At 24.4% G+C, this 15744-nt stretch overlaps 5 protein-coding genes across 5 annotated transcripts, besides 2 other annotated features; 3 read left to right on the forward strand and 2 right to left on the reverse strand.

Moving 5' to 3' along the window:
* Positions 1-2942: 2942 nt before the first annotated feature.
* EHI_189510 (RhoGAP domain containing protein) lies at positions 2943-4532 on the forward strand (the record flags this gene model as incomplete). The annotated part of the gene is made up of 1 exon (XM_645159.2): positions 2943-4532. One exon carries the CDS (start codon positions 2943-2945, stop codon positions 4530-4532), a length of 1590 nt encoding a protein of 529 aa, XP_650251.2.
* A 149-nt stretch (positions 4533-4681) lies between these two features.
* Positions 4682-6124, forward strand: EHI_189520 (uncharacterized protein; the record flags this gene model as incomplete). The annotated part of the gene is made up of 1 exon (XM_645161.2): positions 4682-6124. One exon carries the CDS (start codon positions 4682-4684, stop codon positions 6122-6124), a length of 1443 nt encoding a protein of 480 aa, XP_650253.2.
* A 20-nt stretch (positions 6125-6144) lies between these two features.
* EHI_189530 (uncharacterized protein) lies at positions 6145-7107 on the reverse strand (the record flags this gene model as incomplete). Its single annotated transcript, XM_645162.2, has 1 exon — positions 6145-7107. One exon carries the CDS (start codon positions 7105-7107, stop codon positions 6145-6147), a length of 963 nt encoding a protein of 320 aa, XP_650254.2.
* Positions 7108-7243: 136 nt separating this feature from the next.
* EHI_189540 (uncharacterized protein) lies at positions 7244-8272 on the forward strand (the record flags this gene model as incomplete). The annotated part of the gene is made up of 1 exon (XM_645163.1): positions 7244-8272. The coding sequence occupies one exon, from the start codon at positions 7244-7246 to the stop codon at positions 8270-8272; it is 1029 nt and encodes a 342-aa protein (XP_650255.1).
* A 279-nt stretch (positions 8273-8551) lies between these two features.
* Positions 8552-9298, reverse strand: EHI_189550 (uncharacterized protein; the record flags this gene model as incomplete). Its single annotated transcript, XM_645164.2, has 1 exon — positions 8552-9298. One exon carries the CDS (start codon positions 9296-9298, stop codon positions 8552-8554), a length of 747 nt encoding a protein of 248 aa, XP_650256.2.
* Positions 9299-9469: 171 nt separating this feature from the next.
* Positions 9470-9727: a repeat region.
* Positions 9728-11432: 1705 nt separating this feature from the next.
* Positions 11433-15744: part of a repeat region that runs on past the window's edge.

Here is a 15744-nt window from a genome sequence, read left to right on the forward strand (position 1 = left end):
TTTTATTTAAACTCTTCTTTTTTTAGTTATCGAAACGTTATTCTAAAAATAATTCATTTTATCCTCCTTTTACTAATGTTTTATAAATACACTACATTATCTATACCATTTTTTAATAGAGCGTACTGAGTAGAGATATAAGTATTTTATGGCATCTTTTTTTTTAAAGTAGAGGTAGTTCAAAACAAAATCAAGAAGTTCGCTCAATCCAATAATCATTGTTTTAATTTATGTGAAAAAATAAAAAAATTAAAAAAACAGGTATTTTATGTGATAAATGACAATAAACAAAATTAGTTGTATGAATCAATAAAATTTGGCATTACAGAAAATAAAGAAACGAATAAACCAAAAAACTCTCATAATATTGATTTTTTCGTTGTTAGCTGCATTACATTGATTAGGTTTCATCTTTAGATTAAATTATAGATTTAAAATCTAAGACAGAAAGCATTGGATAAAGAAAACAAAAACAAAAATTCTATTCATTCATCCAATATGATCACTGAAATGAGTTAAATAATAATGAAATAAGTTAACTTGTTTTGCAGAGTCAATACAATTCAATATTTAAAAAATAAGAACAAAAAAATTGAGAGGTTATGATATAAAACAGACTTTTAAATAATTTTTTTTTCATTCTGGTTTTTAAATTAACTACTTACTTATTCTTTGTAAAAGTTGTTTGTACTATAAAAGAAAGACAAGAAAAGTTACTTTTCTACTAATTTTATAGACTGACTCAGATATTTGGAAGGTATTAAATCTAATACTCATTTATTTAGAGTTATTTGTTTAGAGAATATTTTTGTATGTACAAACTCATATGAATTTTATTTATTTGAACCTAAATAAAAAGAATTTCAAATCATTATAATAATAATTTGTCTGTTTAATAATGTTATTAAAGAACAAAATTATCATTCTTTTGGTCATTTTGTTATCTATATTTTTAGTGTTTTAATTAAATCTTAGTCTTTCTTTTATATGAATATTATGATTATTAATGATTTTAATAAATCAAATAAATACGTATTATAAAACTGTTTTAATTCTTTATATGTTATTTATACATTATTGAATAATTTTTCTTTAGACTAAATATTCTTTTGGATAAAAAAATGATTTTCACAATATTAAAAGAAGTTTTATTTATTCATTGTATCTTTCTTCAAAGAATTCTTTTTCATTAATTGAACATCTTTATGGTTTAATCAAAATATTATTATGATATCTTTCTTAACCAATCATTGTTTTAATTTTTTGACTTCATTCAATTCAGTATAATAAAGAATGTTTGAAAATAACAATGAATTTATTTTTTTTTATAAAATGTCTTGGTAATTCTTGTTTTTTTTTTGATAATAGATATTTTATTACCCAATTTAAAACATAACACTTGAAACTTTTATAAATAATTTCATTTAATACATACATTTAGAAAATATTAATCTTATTATTAGGACAAGTAAAACAAATATAAAATAAATAATTTTAATAATATAAAATAATAAAAATATAATAAAACAGTATATAAACAAATTTAATAAACATCAAACAAGTTTATGAAAAACTCAATACATCATTTCAATTCAAAAATAGACATTAACTAATCCATTTTCAATAAAAATAAATTCAAAGATAAAAATGAATATTAATTCATAAATACCAATATAAGAAGTCATTCAAAAAGTTGTTGTAGATATTATCACAAAAAGTTACACCAAAGACAACAACTAATTCAAAAAAAACTTTATAAAATAAATTTTTATAGAATAACTAAGAATCAACCCATCGTTGGATTAAAATTAATGAAAATAATTACTTCATAATATCCACAATGTTTTCAATAATAAAATCTTAAATGGATAAACAAAAAAATAAAAGACAAAAATATTTTTAAACATCTTTGTAAAAAACAAATTAATAATAATAATTGTTTATTCCATAAACAAAAATCTATTTTCCTTACTTCAATTAAATCTACTTGTTTATATAACTTAACTATATTCTTAAATATACTTTTTTAATTTTCAGAACTAGTGTTTAACAAAATTGTTTTACTTATCAATGATTTATTTCATCACTACTTTATTAATAGTTCCATGTTTTGATATACAACTTTTTATATTATTTTCATATTTATCAAAAAGAGTTGAGAAGTTATAATGAATAGAGTCTAAACTGACTCAAAAGACAATAACAAAACTGATATTTGGTTGTATGAATTTTTAATAATTAAGTGCATATGTCTTTTAATCAGTTTTAGATATTCAATTAACTTAAAGTCTTTATTTTCATAATTTAAAAGAAAGATGTTCCATGATGAAATAAGTGACTTAAAGAATTAACTAAAAAATTTAAGACTCATTACATTTGGTTAAAACTTTAACTACTCAAAGGTTATTATCAGATTATTCTATTTGATATTTAAGAAGAAAGAACTTATAAACATTAATAACCGAATAAGAGTGTAATGTTCTTCTTCTGAATCAACTCAAAATATCCAGTATTTCATTTATTCTAAATTATTCCAAATTCCATAGATATTAATTTGATGTTTTATTAATAATTTTACACAAAGTAAGTTTGGAGACAATAAAAATGAATAATTTAAGTTATGATGAAGAGAAAAATAATCATAATAATATCTGACTCTTTGGATAAATAATCTCTTCTTTTTCTTAAATTTTGATAATTTTTTTTATTTAGAGGAGAAATATTCAAACTCACATAACTCATTTATTTTACAATAGTCAACAAACTAATTAGAATTAATATGAATAAAATTAAGAGACAATTAATGTATTACCTGTTTAATTCCTTAATAAAACTGTTATATAAAACAGAAGAAGTGACTTAATAAAGACAAAACAATTTTTTAAATGCAGGAAAAATGAAAAGGAAAAATGAAAGTAACTTGATTTGAAATAAAGTGTAAAATGACTGAGAAGTGTAATGTCCCATCAATTAATGTAGTTAATAATTCAACTCAAAGAAAACTACCACATTGTCAATATGTTGGAGTTTATAAAAGAAGAAAGTTTGAAGAGAAAAAAATAAGTATTATAACAAATAAATTAAAACGAAGAGTTTTAGTCATTGGAACAAAAGAAATTGATTTAGAGACAAGTATATTAACATTAGACTTGAATGAAAACCATATTGAAGAAGAAGATGCATTATTATGTTTTCGTATTATATCAAATAAAATTTATATTTTAAAATTTGATAATTGTGAAGACTATGTATATTGGATGGAACAAATAGCTGATCTTGCTACAGTATGTGGAATGTATGGAATTCCTTTAAAACATGCTATAAAAAAGTCACAATGGAGAGTTCCACTTCCTATATTCAGAGCAATGCAATACTTAGAAGAACATAAAGGAGATGAGTATGTTGGTATTTTTCGGATGAGTGGTGGTACAGTAGAAATGAAGAAAATTAGAACACAAGTTGATGGAGAAAAAGATATTGATCCAATGGATTTTTGTGATTGTGTTTTAGCTGCAGCAGTGATTAAAGATTATTTAAGATTATTACCAAATCCACTTATTCCATATAATTTATATGAAGAATTTATTGAATTAAGAAATAATCATCGTGGTCATCAATTTGTGATTAATTTACCACTAGAAAATCAAAATACATTATGGTATATTTTCTCCTTTCTTCGTCGTGTTTTAGAACAACAAGATATTAATAAAATGAGTATTGTTAGTATAGCAACATGTATTACTCTTAGTATTTCAAGAAAACCACCATCATCAAAAATAAGTGATTTGGAACATTTAGATTATGCACATGAATCAGTACAATATTTATTAGAAAATTTTGATGAAATATTTCATGAAATTACAACATTAAATGAGATGGAAGGGATGGCTCCACCATCTTATCCAATAATTTTTGATGGATTACATAGTAAATCTTCTAAGATAACTAGTTCAAAGAAACAAGAAAAAAAGAATTTTAGAAAATCATTCAAATTACCATTTAGTAGAAATTCTCTTGGTATTAATTTAGATTTATGTCATAGTACTGATGTTTTTAAATGTAAAACAGACCGACCAACATGTTATACTCAACAAGTATCTCCACGTTCTAAATTAGGAGAAGTAGTATCAACACATATTTTATCTTTAAAAAAACCACCAATATCATTAGATTTTGTAAGTGAAAACTCTGAATTAGCAAGTGTAACTGGAGAAGAAACAAAACCATTGGATGAAAGAGAAACAAAATCTATTGGAGATCGTGTTTTAAAAAAGAAACCATTTAGTTCTTCTAATAGTCCTTCATCTTCTTCTTCTACAATACAAACTATACAAACACAAACATCAAGTGAAATAGGACAAGAAAGTTTAAATGAGAAAGATGACCAAGATGATATTAGATCATTAAAGAAAATTATTGCTCTGAAAGACAAACAAATTTTGGAACTTCAACTTCAAAATAAAATTCTTCAAGAAAAAATTTATCAACTAACATCAGGTTCAACTACTATAAGTAGTCAACGTTCTAATTAATAAATTGTTTATTTTAAAACAGTTATATCTCTTTTAAACAAAAAAATATAAATTACATTCTTTCTAATGAATAAATACACTTTAAATTTATCAATAAAACAAAGTTAAAAACCCTTGTGAATTTATAATTCATAAATAAAACTAATTTAATGAATAAAACTCAATTTGAAAAATATCATATTTATGATATTTGTTATTATTGTGAATTGAAAAGTATTCATTTATTATCATTAATTAATAAGAAATATCATAACACTATTACAAATTCATTATTTGCTTTTGATACAAATAATTGTTCATTTAATCAAAATGCAAAATTATTTGAAGGTGATTTTATGAATTTATTTTCTTGTTCTTTCAATTCTTGTGACACTTTATCAATATCAATTGGAAATAACAATTCATTCATTAACCAATTTAACACTTCAGAAGATGAAGATGAAATAGAATTACTTCCTGATACAAAAGAAATACCTCCAATAGATCCTGAATTTGATCAATTAATGCAAAAATCATTAAAACCAATGAAATCAAAAGTTCATTCATTAAAAGTATTTTTACCTACAAAATGTTTAACATCATTTAAATCATTCATTTCATTAGAAAAATTAACTATTTCATATGATTTATTATTCACAACATTTCCATCATTAAATCAAGGAAAAGTACCTCAATATCTTCAGAAATTCCCATTAACATATTTTTGTATTAATGATGTACCACTTCCATTATGTAAAGAAATTAATCAAATCTTTTCATTAATAGACCATTACTGCAAAAAAGTTATTATTCCATCAAAAACAATATTTACTATTGAACTTCTTGAATTACTTCAAAAAACTCCAAATATCATTTTCTTTATTCATCAATTTATTCATCAAAATCTTATTGAATATCTTCCATCAAATGTTATTATTCATCCATTAATTGTTGACCAAATGAGTCAGAAATATTCTGGTTATAAAGTTAATTTTACCTCTTTTTCTAAAAAATATTTCCCATTCTCTATTTCATGTCAACATGTTCATTCAATCTATTCAACAATGTATTTATATGCTAATGGTGAATTACCATCTTTTGTATCTTATAAAGACCTTCTTTCTTTAAACTTAAAAGAAGATAAAACAATTAATAGAATTAATTATGATTTAACACCTTTTAAAGCTTTAACTTCATTAACATTAACTGCTCAAGAACGTATTGATAGAAAAGTCCAATTACCATCACAATTAAAGGAACTTCATATCGATTGTTTTATTCATTTAATTTCTCATCTTAACCAATTACCAAATGGATTAACAGCATTAACATTAAGACAAATAGATTCTCCATCATTACACTTACCATTAATGATTAAAAACCTTCAACTTCGATGGTTTAATAAATGTACATCAATTGATAATTTAAATCAATTAAATGAATTAACAGAATGTGATATTAAAGGAATGTCAGTTAAAGAACTTTGTTTTTCTTATTCTTTAATGAAATTATCTTTAATGTCATGTCATAAATTAGAATCAATTAATGATTATGACTTTATTTTTGATCTTAAACCAATTATACAAGATTGTCCAAAAATATTATTCAATTAAATTTATTTATAATTGATTTCTTATTCTATAAAAAGAATAGATTTTAATCCCATTCCCATAGGTTCTTTCATAAATGCATCTACTCCAATGTTAGGAGTATTTAAATAATGTGAATTAAATGACATATTTAATGAACAAATTTCTTCAAGTGTAATTGTATAAAAATATCCAATTTCAAGAATTGTTGATTTTAATTCATCATCATCTTCCATAAAATCAGCAATCATTAATGAATAATGATTATTTGAATCTGCTTCATATTTTCCTTGTATTTTATTTTTATTTCTTATTGCAAAAACAAAATGTTTTGGATCATTAACCCAATTTCCAAATTGTTGTGGAACAAGATGATGATAACTTCCAAATACTTCTCCATTTTCTGTTTCTAATAAAATAATAATATCTGTTTTATTCTTTAAAATAGATAAACAATTTTCTCTTGTAAATCTTTCTTTTTTATTATTAAAAAATACATGTAATTTTTGCTTTCCACTCCATTGACGTAATAATGATAATTCTTGTTCATTTAAATTACCTATTAATTCATTAGAATCTTCAATTTCCATTGGAACAACTGAAATACCTTCTTGCATTGCTTGATATGCAGCAATAAGTTCATTAGAACATTGTGTATATCCTTTTGGTTCTATGTCATTAGAAAGGTTATTTTCTTTGTTTTCTTCTTTATTAGTGGTTTCATTAATAAAACAGACATCTTTTATGGTAGTTTTATTTGTTCTTTCCTCAAGTAAAATACGTTGTAATTCTTCATTTGAATTTTTCAACTCTTTTATTGTTGTATTAAGAAGTTCTTTCTGTTGTCGTAATTGATTAATTTGTGCGTCCTTTTCTGAAGAATTAATAGATTGTTGTGCATTACTAACTGGAACAGTTTTTGAAGCACATTCATTAATTTTAGGTAATGAGCAGAAATTAAGTGTTCCATAGTTTTCAATCTTGTTGATAGAAATGGTACAAGCCATCCTCTTGGTTCTTGTAAAACCAGTTCTGGAATGAGATCGAATAGTTATAATCATCTTTTTGATATGTTTAATAGTAAAAGAAACTACAATAATAGTAAAATTGAATATAAGAACTAGATAATGAAAAAACCTAGTAATGACTGATACACACCAATCATGGATTGATATGGCTACAGAAACTGATGTTGCTGTCCAACAACCTGTAGTTGAGAAGGTTGAAGAAACACAAAAGCCACAAGAAATGACATATTATAAAGAAAGATATGGAGAATCTGATTATGTATTAATGTTTTGGAATCCAAGTCAACCTCTTGAACAATGGATGATTAAAGACTTATTAGAAGGAATTGATGTAAAAGCTAGAGGAATTAGAGTAGGTAAAACTGGAAAGTGTTATGCTGATTTTGAAAATGCTGAAACACTTGAACGAGTAAAAGAACTTGATGGAAATTCAGTAGGAGATATTGTCATCACTATTTCTGCTGTTCCACCAAGAGATGATTCACAAAAGAATTCATTCAATAAACCAAGAAGAGATGGAAGAGAGCCAAGAGAAGAAGGTAATGAACAAAGAAGAAGAGGTAGAGGAAATAGGGAAGGTGGATCATACAGAGAAAGAAAAGAAAACCAAGAAAGAAAGGAACGTGGAGAAGGAGAAGAACAAGGACATAGAGGACGTGGTGGATATAGAAATAATTATAGAAATGGAGAAAAACGAGATTATAAACCAAGACATCATTATGGTAATGAACAACAAAAAGAATCTACAAAAGAAGAAGTAAAATCAACAGAAACAACTCCTCAAGGAACAACAGTTGAATCAAAAACAATTGAACATAAAACTGATGTCAAAGAAATTCCAACTCATAATAACTCTGAAAAAAAAGAAGAAAGACAACAATTACCACCAAGAGAAGGAAGGAGATATGGAGAAAGAAAAGAACATACACATGGTAGAAGAGAAGGAGGTAATCAAAGAAGAGGTGGTAAAAAACAATTCCATGCATCTGAACCAATTGAATGGGATAATGTTAAAAAAGTTTCTCATCCTGTTGAACAACAACCTGTTGTTGTTAAACAAGAACCAAAAGTTGATATACAAGATGATGAAGGAGAGTGGCAAGAAGTTAAACCAAAAACACAAAAGAAGAAAGGAGGAAAATAAAACGTTATTTGTTTTAATACGAAGAAATTTTTAAGGGTAATTAATAGAATTAAAGAAAGAAAAAAATTATTTAAAAAAGAAAGAGAAAGTTATTGGTTTTAGTTTTTCATATAAAATTATTTTGTATTTTTTTTGTAATTATTATTGATTTTTAAATGTAATAAAATGAAACATTACTTTAATTAAATGTCAATAAATTGTATTGAATGAAATAATAAAAAACCATTTTATAATTAATATAAAATATAACAATAAATAATCAATTAAAATTTTTTTATTTTATATTATTTTTTGTGAAGACGTTTGGAAGACAACAGTTCTTACTACAGTAAACAATTGACTATGACCAACTATTTTTGAAGCATCATCTAGAGAATAATGTTCTGGAATCCATTTGTATATTTGACTATAAGGAGCTCCAAATGGATTTGCTTGGATAACAATTCCCATATTAACATACAAATATTCTCCTTCTGATTTAAAGTAAAATGCTTTTGTTCCATTTTTTGATTGTTTTTTAAGACGCCAAACTTCTGTTTTATCAGTTTTTGGATCATATTTGAATATCCTATGTTCTGGGTCGTCTATCCAGTTATCCTTTCTAATACATCTTTTTGATACATAACAACCAAAAACATCTCCCCTTTTACTAATATTAACAATAAGAAGATGTGGTATATTATTTATTTGGCGATAAAATGTTTGTTTAATAAAATCTACTGAAGTTGATTTTTTTATAACTTCTGCTGAATCATAAATGACTCTAGAAAATTGAGGTTTAATATCAAATTGTAGTTTTGGAATAGTTTTTGTAAATTGTTGTATAATATCATTTTGTTTTGTTCCATCACAAACTTCTTCTGAAATGTCGTTTATGACAGTTTTAGGTTGTACACCTAACTTAGTAAAAAGCTGCTCTACTCCTTCTTTGTTTGCTTGACATGAATTTATTATTAGTTTCATAGATTCTATTAATTCATTTATAACACTCTTGAACAAAAGTAATGGAACAAATGGTCCTGTCATTACATTTGTTTGATTTATAACTTTGCCGATTCTATTTAATATACGCTTTTTTTCTTCATAAAAAGAGGTTGACTCAGCCATGAACTTCAACTGAAAAAAATAGTTTTTATTTCTTTTTTTCTAAAAAATAATCACAGAATTATAAAAGTCATACCAAATAAAAGAGCACTTCATCAACAACAAGTCTACATGAGGTAAAAATGACTAAAAAATGTATTATTTGTATGGAAAGAAATATATTAATCATAACATTAATCATTACAATACTAATTATCACCATAATAATCACGTCTTTGATGATTTGATTCATTTCATTCATCACTTCAATCATATTCATCGTCTTCGCAATAATTTCAACAATAATTCAAATAGAAACAGACACAATAATAGAATGAAGTAGTTAATGTTATATAATAAAGATAAACAATAAAGATTTAATTAATATAAAGGAAGTGAAATGGAGTTTACTTTCTTTTGTTCTTATTCTTTGATTATTTATAAGTTAATATACTGTAATTGATGTTTAACATGAAAAACAAATGACAAATAAATAGAAAAGTTAATTAATTATCAGTGCAAAGTAAATCTAAGTCATGAAGATGAAATAGTCTTTTAAAAAATGATAGAATAAGTGTTTAAACAGGGAAATAAGTTGATAAAGAAATAAGCAGGTTGCAAATTGAAATTCAAAAACAAACTCATTTCAATTGGTTATAAAATGTGGAGATGACAGATTTATTAAAAGGTGAAGTAAATGATAAATGAATATAGATTCAACACTAATAATTTCATATATTAGTTTATGAAATCCAATATATATATCTTATTGAATGTGTGATGAAGTGAGAAGTAACTGAATTAATGAATAAAATATAGACTAAGAAATGGAATTAAAACATAAAGAGAAATAAATACATAAAAAGATGAAAGAAGAATAATAAGAAAATAAAAGAAGAATCATACTAAAACAAAAGAAAGAAGTAAAATGTTGATAGTACATGATAAAGATAATAAATAAAGTATAAGATAATGATATACTTTAAATGGGAGTCAAAATTCAAATTTAATCAACAAGACTGAATGTGTAAATGTTGAAATAATAATAAAACAACAAAGTCAATTGATGAAAGGAGGTGGGTGAGGTAATAATATTCAATTGAAGGATTTCATGAGATATAAATTCTGCATAAAAAGTTAGTTAATTACACATAACTAATGAGAATAAATTCATAAGTTTTTGATGAGTTTTATGTTTACAAACAAGAAAATGAACATTAAATAATAAGACAAATTCATTAATTTTCACCAGAATTAATATATTTTTTAATACTGTATTATTGTATTATTCATATTATTCTGTATACTATTCATTGTATAATTATTAATTTTCATTAAACTATTCTTTCAAAAGTCAGTTATCTGATGAATATTCAAGAATAATTGTGTCTTATAATTGAATCTATTTGTATTTATTTTATTTTTCATTCATTCGAGTTTATTCTTATACTACTATTCCTTTTTATATGATGTTATGTTTTCAGCATTTTAATATTACAAAAAAACTGGCTATTTTTGTACTGAAAGAGTGGATTAAATAATATATATATTCAATAAAAAGAACTATTCCAAATTGGCAAAGAATAAAAAAGAAGTTGTAATAAAAGAAAGTGTTTAATTGTTAATAAGATAAATCACAATGCAAGAATAAAGAATACATAAAATTATTCATTAAGAAGAGTAAGTTTTTTTTAACACACCATAGTTATTCAAAGATATTTTCTCACTATAATGGTCCATTTAATTTTACAAATATAAATTATAAAGAAGTACTTTTTAACAAGAATATGTTTTTAATAAATGCAAAAATGATTTAAAAAATAAATTCAAAGTCAAAAATAACTAAAAAGCAGAAAATGGAAAGTCTTTTTGATAGCATCATTATTATGTTAATAGTCGTTGGAATTGGTACTATAATATACTATGAATATATTCAATTCATCAAAAAGAAAGAAGAAACAGATATAAAACATCAAATCTCTGAAGCAGAAAAAATAAAAGAAAAATTCAACGAGAAATAACAGTACAAAGAAATTATTTAAATCATCTAATGAAACAAATCAAAAAAATAAACAATAAGCAATTAATTAAGTATTAATAGAAATAGTTTCTATTGTTCCTGGCTCAGGGGAGACTAATCACATCAATGAGTCTTCATCTTCAAGCAGCTCTACGGAGTATGTTTGGTTGTGATTGAAGCAGTATTCAATGACATTAATCATGTTTTTAATTACAAGGTTTTTAATTTCTTGCTCGATGTCAATTTCAATTTTTATTTCTTTAATTAATTTAATACTTTCTTTATTTACTAATCCATTAATTGAAATTACTACTGGATTTATTTTGACTTATTTTAACTTTTCTATTTTCATTAGCCTATTCTTTAATTCCTTATACTTATTTCTTTTCTTCAAATACACTCCATTAATATTGTGATCAGCCACAATAGTCATATCAAATAATAAACCAGTTTTGTTCTTTTTATCTAATACATATATGTCTTGTATTTTGTGATATTATCATTCACTTTTATGCATTATTTGTTTGTTCCATATCATAGTGATGTCTTTATATTTGAACACTGTTTCATATGGGGGTTTTTTATATTGTTTATTTCCAGTGTATTTTCTTATTAATCAATATTATAATGCCAATATTGTCATGTTTTTCTATTTGTGATTTTTTATGATAAATACAAGATATTAGAATATGTTATACTGTAACTATCTTGTCTTTACATAGTGGGCAGTATTTCAATCTTTCATTTTTCATTATTTTTGATTTTCTATACCCACAAAATATTGCTCCATCTTGCATTTTAGTTAATTGTAGGAATGCATTCTTTTTAATATTGATGGACTTCCATGCTTTCACTGTAATAGTTTTATCTACTCCTTTTGACTCGAACCATCTTCTAAAATATCCACTAATTTGATGACACTTCCATTTTTTGATGTATTTGTCAATAATTTCTTTATTTCTACTACTACTTCTTTTTCTTTTTTCTTTTCAATATTTTCATTTATTATTTCTTCTATTTTTGTTTCATTTATTTTATGAATTAATGTTTTTTTAATTCTATTCCATATTCCCTTCTTACTGTACCATCTATCTAATATGTTATTTCTTATTTCACTTTCTCTGGTACAGTAGTACATCACTGTTCTTACTAATTCAATAACATATTCATCATTTATATTTATTAATCCTTCACCCATTTCTTCTATAATGACATAAACCTATCTTTGGAGTTTCCGGCACCAATGTATTTTGCCTTTCTTAAGTATTTTCTTATCTCCAAATCAATTTTATCTAGGTCAGTGATTTTCCAACTTACAACTGATGCTGAATATCTGAAGATATTGATTACTTCATTGTTTATTCTAGTAATATATCTTCTATTACTACTTTCATCACTGTTTATTTCTTCCATCTTCTGATTCATTTTTTCTTTGATGGATTTACAATTGAAGGTGTCATCAATTTCATCGGACTGCCATATTCCTAAGTATTTATACAAGTCCTCATATTCAACTACGGGGATGTTTTACATTCCATTTGGTATTTCTTTAATGTTTTTTAATACCAATCCTGATTTTTTCTCATTCATTTCCATCCCTATTCCACTTATTATTTCTTTAATTTCACAGTGGATTATTCCCATTTCTTCACTACTTTCCGTCATTATTCTCAAATCATCCATATATAATGTGTGATTTGATTTTGGGAATTTCTCTTCGATGATTTGAGAAATTATATTCATCTGAATGATGAAGAGTAGATTTGATAAGGAATCACCTTGTAAAATTCATCTATTTAATTTAATACATCCTAGATATTCATTAAATTTATAACCGATGAATATCTTCCATCTAGTCATCATACTTTCAATAATGTCAATGATGACACACTCATAATTAAAATATTTTAATGATTCAATTACTCATTCGTGGTTGACTGTGTCATATGATTTCTTAATGTCATAATATGACTCCACATATTTTGGGTATTTCTCTTCTTTCTGCTGCTTCATCATATAACTATTAATTATTCCTTCTTTAGCAGCTAAAGATTGTAACTTACATCCCAATTGATTATTACTAATTTTAAATGATTCACAATTCATGTTAATTCTTCTGTGAATCTTTTCTTTTAATATGGAGGTAAATACTTTCATAATTACATTTGTACAACTGATATGACGATAATTAGTGACATCATTCCTATCACTTTGTGGATTAATAAAGTTCTTCCACTTACCATGTCTAATGGGATGTTTTCAGGGAAGTTCAACCATTCATTAAAGATACTGAGAATGGTTTCTCTTGATGATGACATCCTTTTCCAATAATACCCATATATAGTGTCTATTCGTGGTGCTTTCCAATTATTTATTTTCATTATACTTAAATTTAATTCATTTAATGTTATTATGACATTATCATAGTTTCTATATCTTTCATTCAATATGGTGATTTGTTTTATTTTCCAATTCTCTTTATTTAATATCACCTGTGTTTCATATAACGATTTCCAATATTCTAAAGTAATATCGTTATTTGGGTATATTTCATTTTTTGGGTCTTTCTTTATTCTAATTTTCTTGTTAGAATCAAATATGAGTTTATTTGTATTGATTCTGACTATTTCATTTTTATTAAATTTAATTCTTTGATCATTGTCATCATATATTTTATGTACTTTATTCTTTCTAGTGCTTTGACTTTTATTCATTCTTCATCATGTTCATTTAATTTCATGTTGCACTTGATTCTGTACCATTTCCTTGACCAAATCTTCTAGTCTATTGATTTTATTTAGGATTTCTTTTATTTCATCAAATTTATCTCTTATTATTTTATTTTGGAGATAGAGGTGCATAATCATTGAAATATTCATATCATCTTGCAGATCCTGCATTCTGCTTCCTGACCATATCCATCTATTATTAATTTCCATTATTAATCGGTCAGCTTCTTTTCTTTTCCAGTAGTAATTAATGTTAGTACATTTTTCTACTTTCATTTCTTTCATTTTATTGATGAGAGTGTTAAGGTATTCTTCATCAATTTCTGTAGAGTTATTCTTTAATATGATGTTTTTTATTATTGAATCACACTCTACTCTTCCTTCTATTATATCATTTACTTTCAATTTAATGTACTGTTTAGTGGTTTCTTTTATTTTATGTGATATTTTAATATATTTAATATATTTTTTTTTCATTATTTACATTGATGTTTATTACTTTTATTATGCTTTCTATTTGTTCCCATCTTAATTTCTTATATAATTTCTTATTTAACCAATTAATTGCAAAACAATACAACACTTCAATTAAAATTTGATTTCTTTGTTCTGTTGTATTTCTTGTCTGACTGTCATCTCTTGTTTTTTGACAATCAGTGCTTTGCTTTCTTCTTCGATTTCCACTACTGCCTTTTTCATAGGAGTAGTTTCTTTCATCTCCATTGTTCCTGATGATGTTTTCCTCAATACTGGTTGTGTATTTATCACAAGTGTCATCGTTTTCTTCTTCTCTAGTTCCTTCTGTGAGATAAAATTTACAATATCATCTTGTTGTTTTGATATTATTTGTTTTTGTGTCTCATTTTCTTTTTGTGTGTTGTCTAATTCTTCTCTTGTTATTTCTGCAATCTCATGACTTATTATTGCTGCTTGTTGAATTTCAGAGATTTGTTTTTCTTTATCTCTTATTTCTTTCTTTAATTCTTTAGTATTTTCCTCTATCATTTCAATTTTCTCCTCTAATGTTTTTGCATTTTGTTCTAGCAGTTTTGTTTCTCTTTTTCAACTTTTCAATTTCTTCTTTCATTTCTTCATTTTCTTTTTCAATTTTCTTTTTATTAGCTTGGATACAAGGATTTTTTCTTCTTTATTATTTACTTCTGTGATTTTCTTTCCTTCTATCTCATTTATTTTTCCTTGTAGTTTTAAGTTTTCTTCTTCTAATTTTTCATTTTCTTTCTTCGTTTCTTCATAATTCGTTTGAATCTTTTTAATTTGTGTTTTCATTTCTGTAATTTCTTCTTCAAATTCTTTCCTAACTATTTCTTTTGCTTTTCTCATCATTTCTTCTGAGATGGCTTGTTCTTCTTCCATTCTTTTCATACTGAATTCTTTAACTTTTTCTTTTAATTCAGTAATTTGATTTTTCAGAGCAAGTATTTCTTCTTTTTCTTTTTCTTCTTCTATCTTTTCTTCTTTATTTTTTGTTTCTTCTTGTACTTTCTTTATACTTTCTTTGCTATTTATTATTCTTGCAATTTTACATCTATCATTCATTTCTTTAATTGGGTTTTTGTTTTTAATTTCTGCTTCTATAGCCTTAATGTCTTTTTCCTCCCAATCTTTTGTTTTTTCTTTAA

This window comes from Entamoeba histolytica, genomic scaffold, assembly GCF_000208925.1.
Source record: "Entamoeba histolytica HM-1:IMSS scf_1104750519141 genomic scaffold, whole genome shotgun sequence".
NCBI classification, from domain to species: Eukaryota; Evosea; order Mastigamoebida; family Endamoebidae; genus Entamoeba; species Entamoeba histolytica.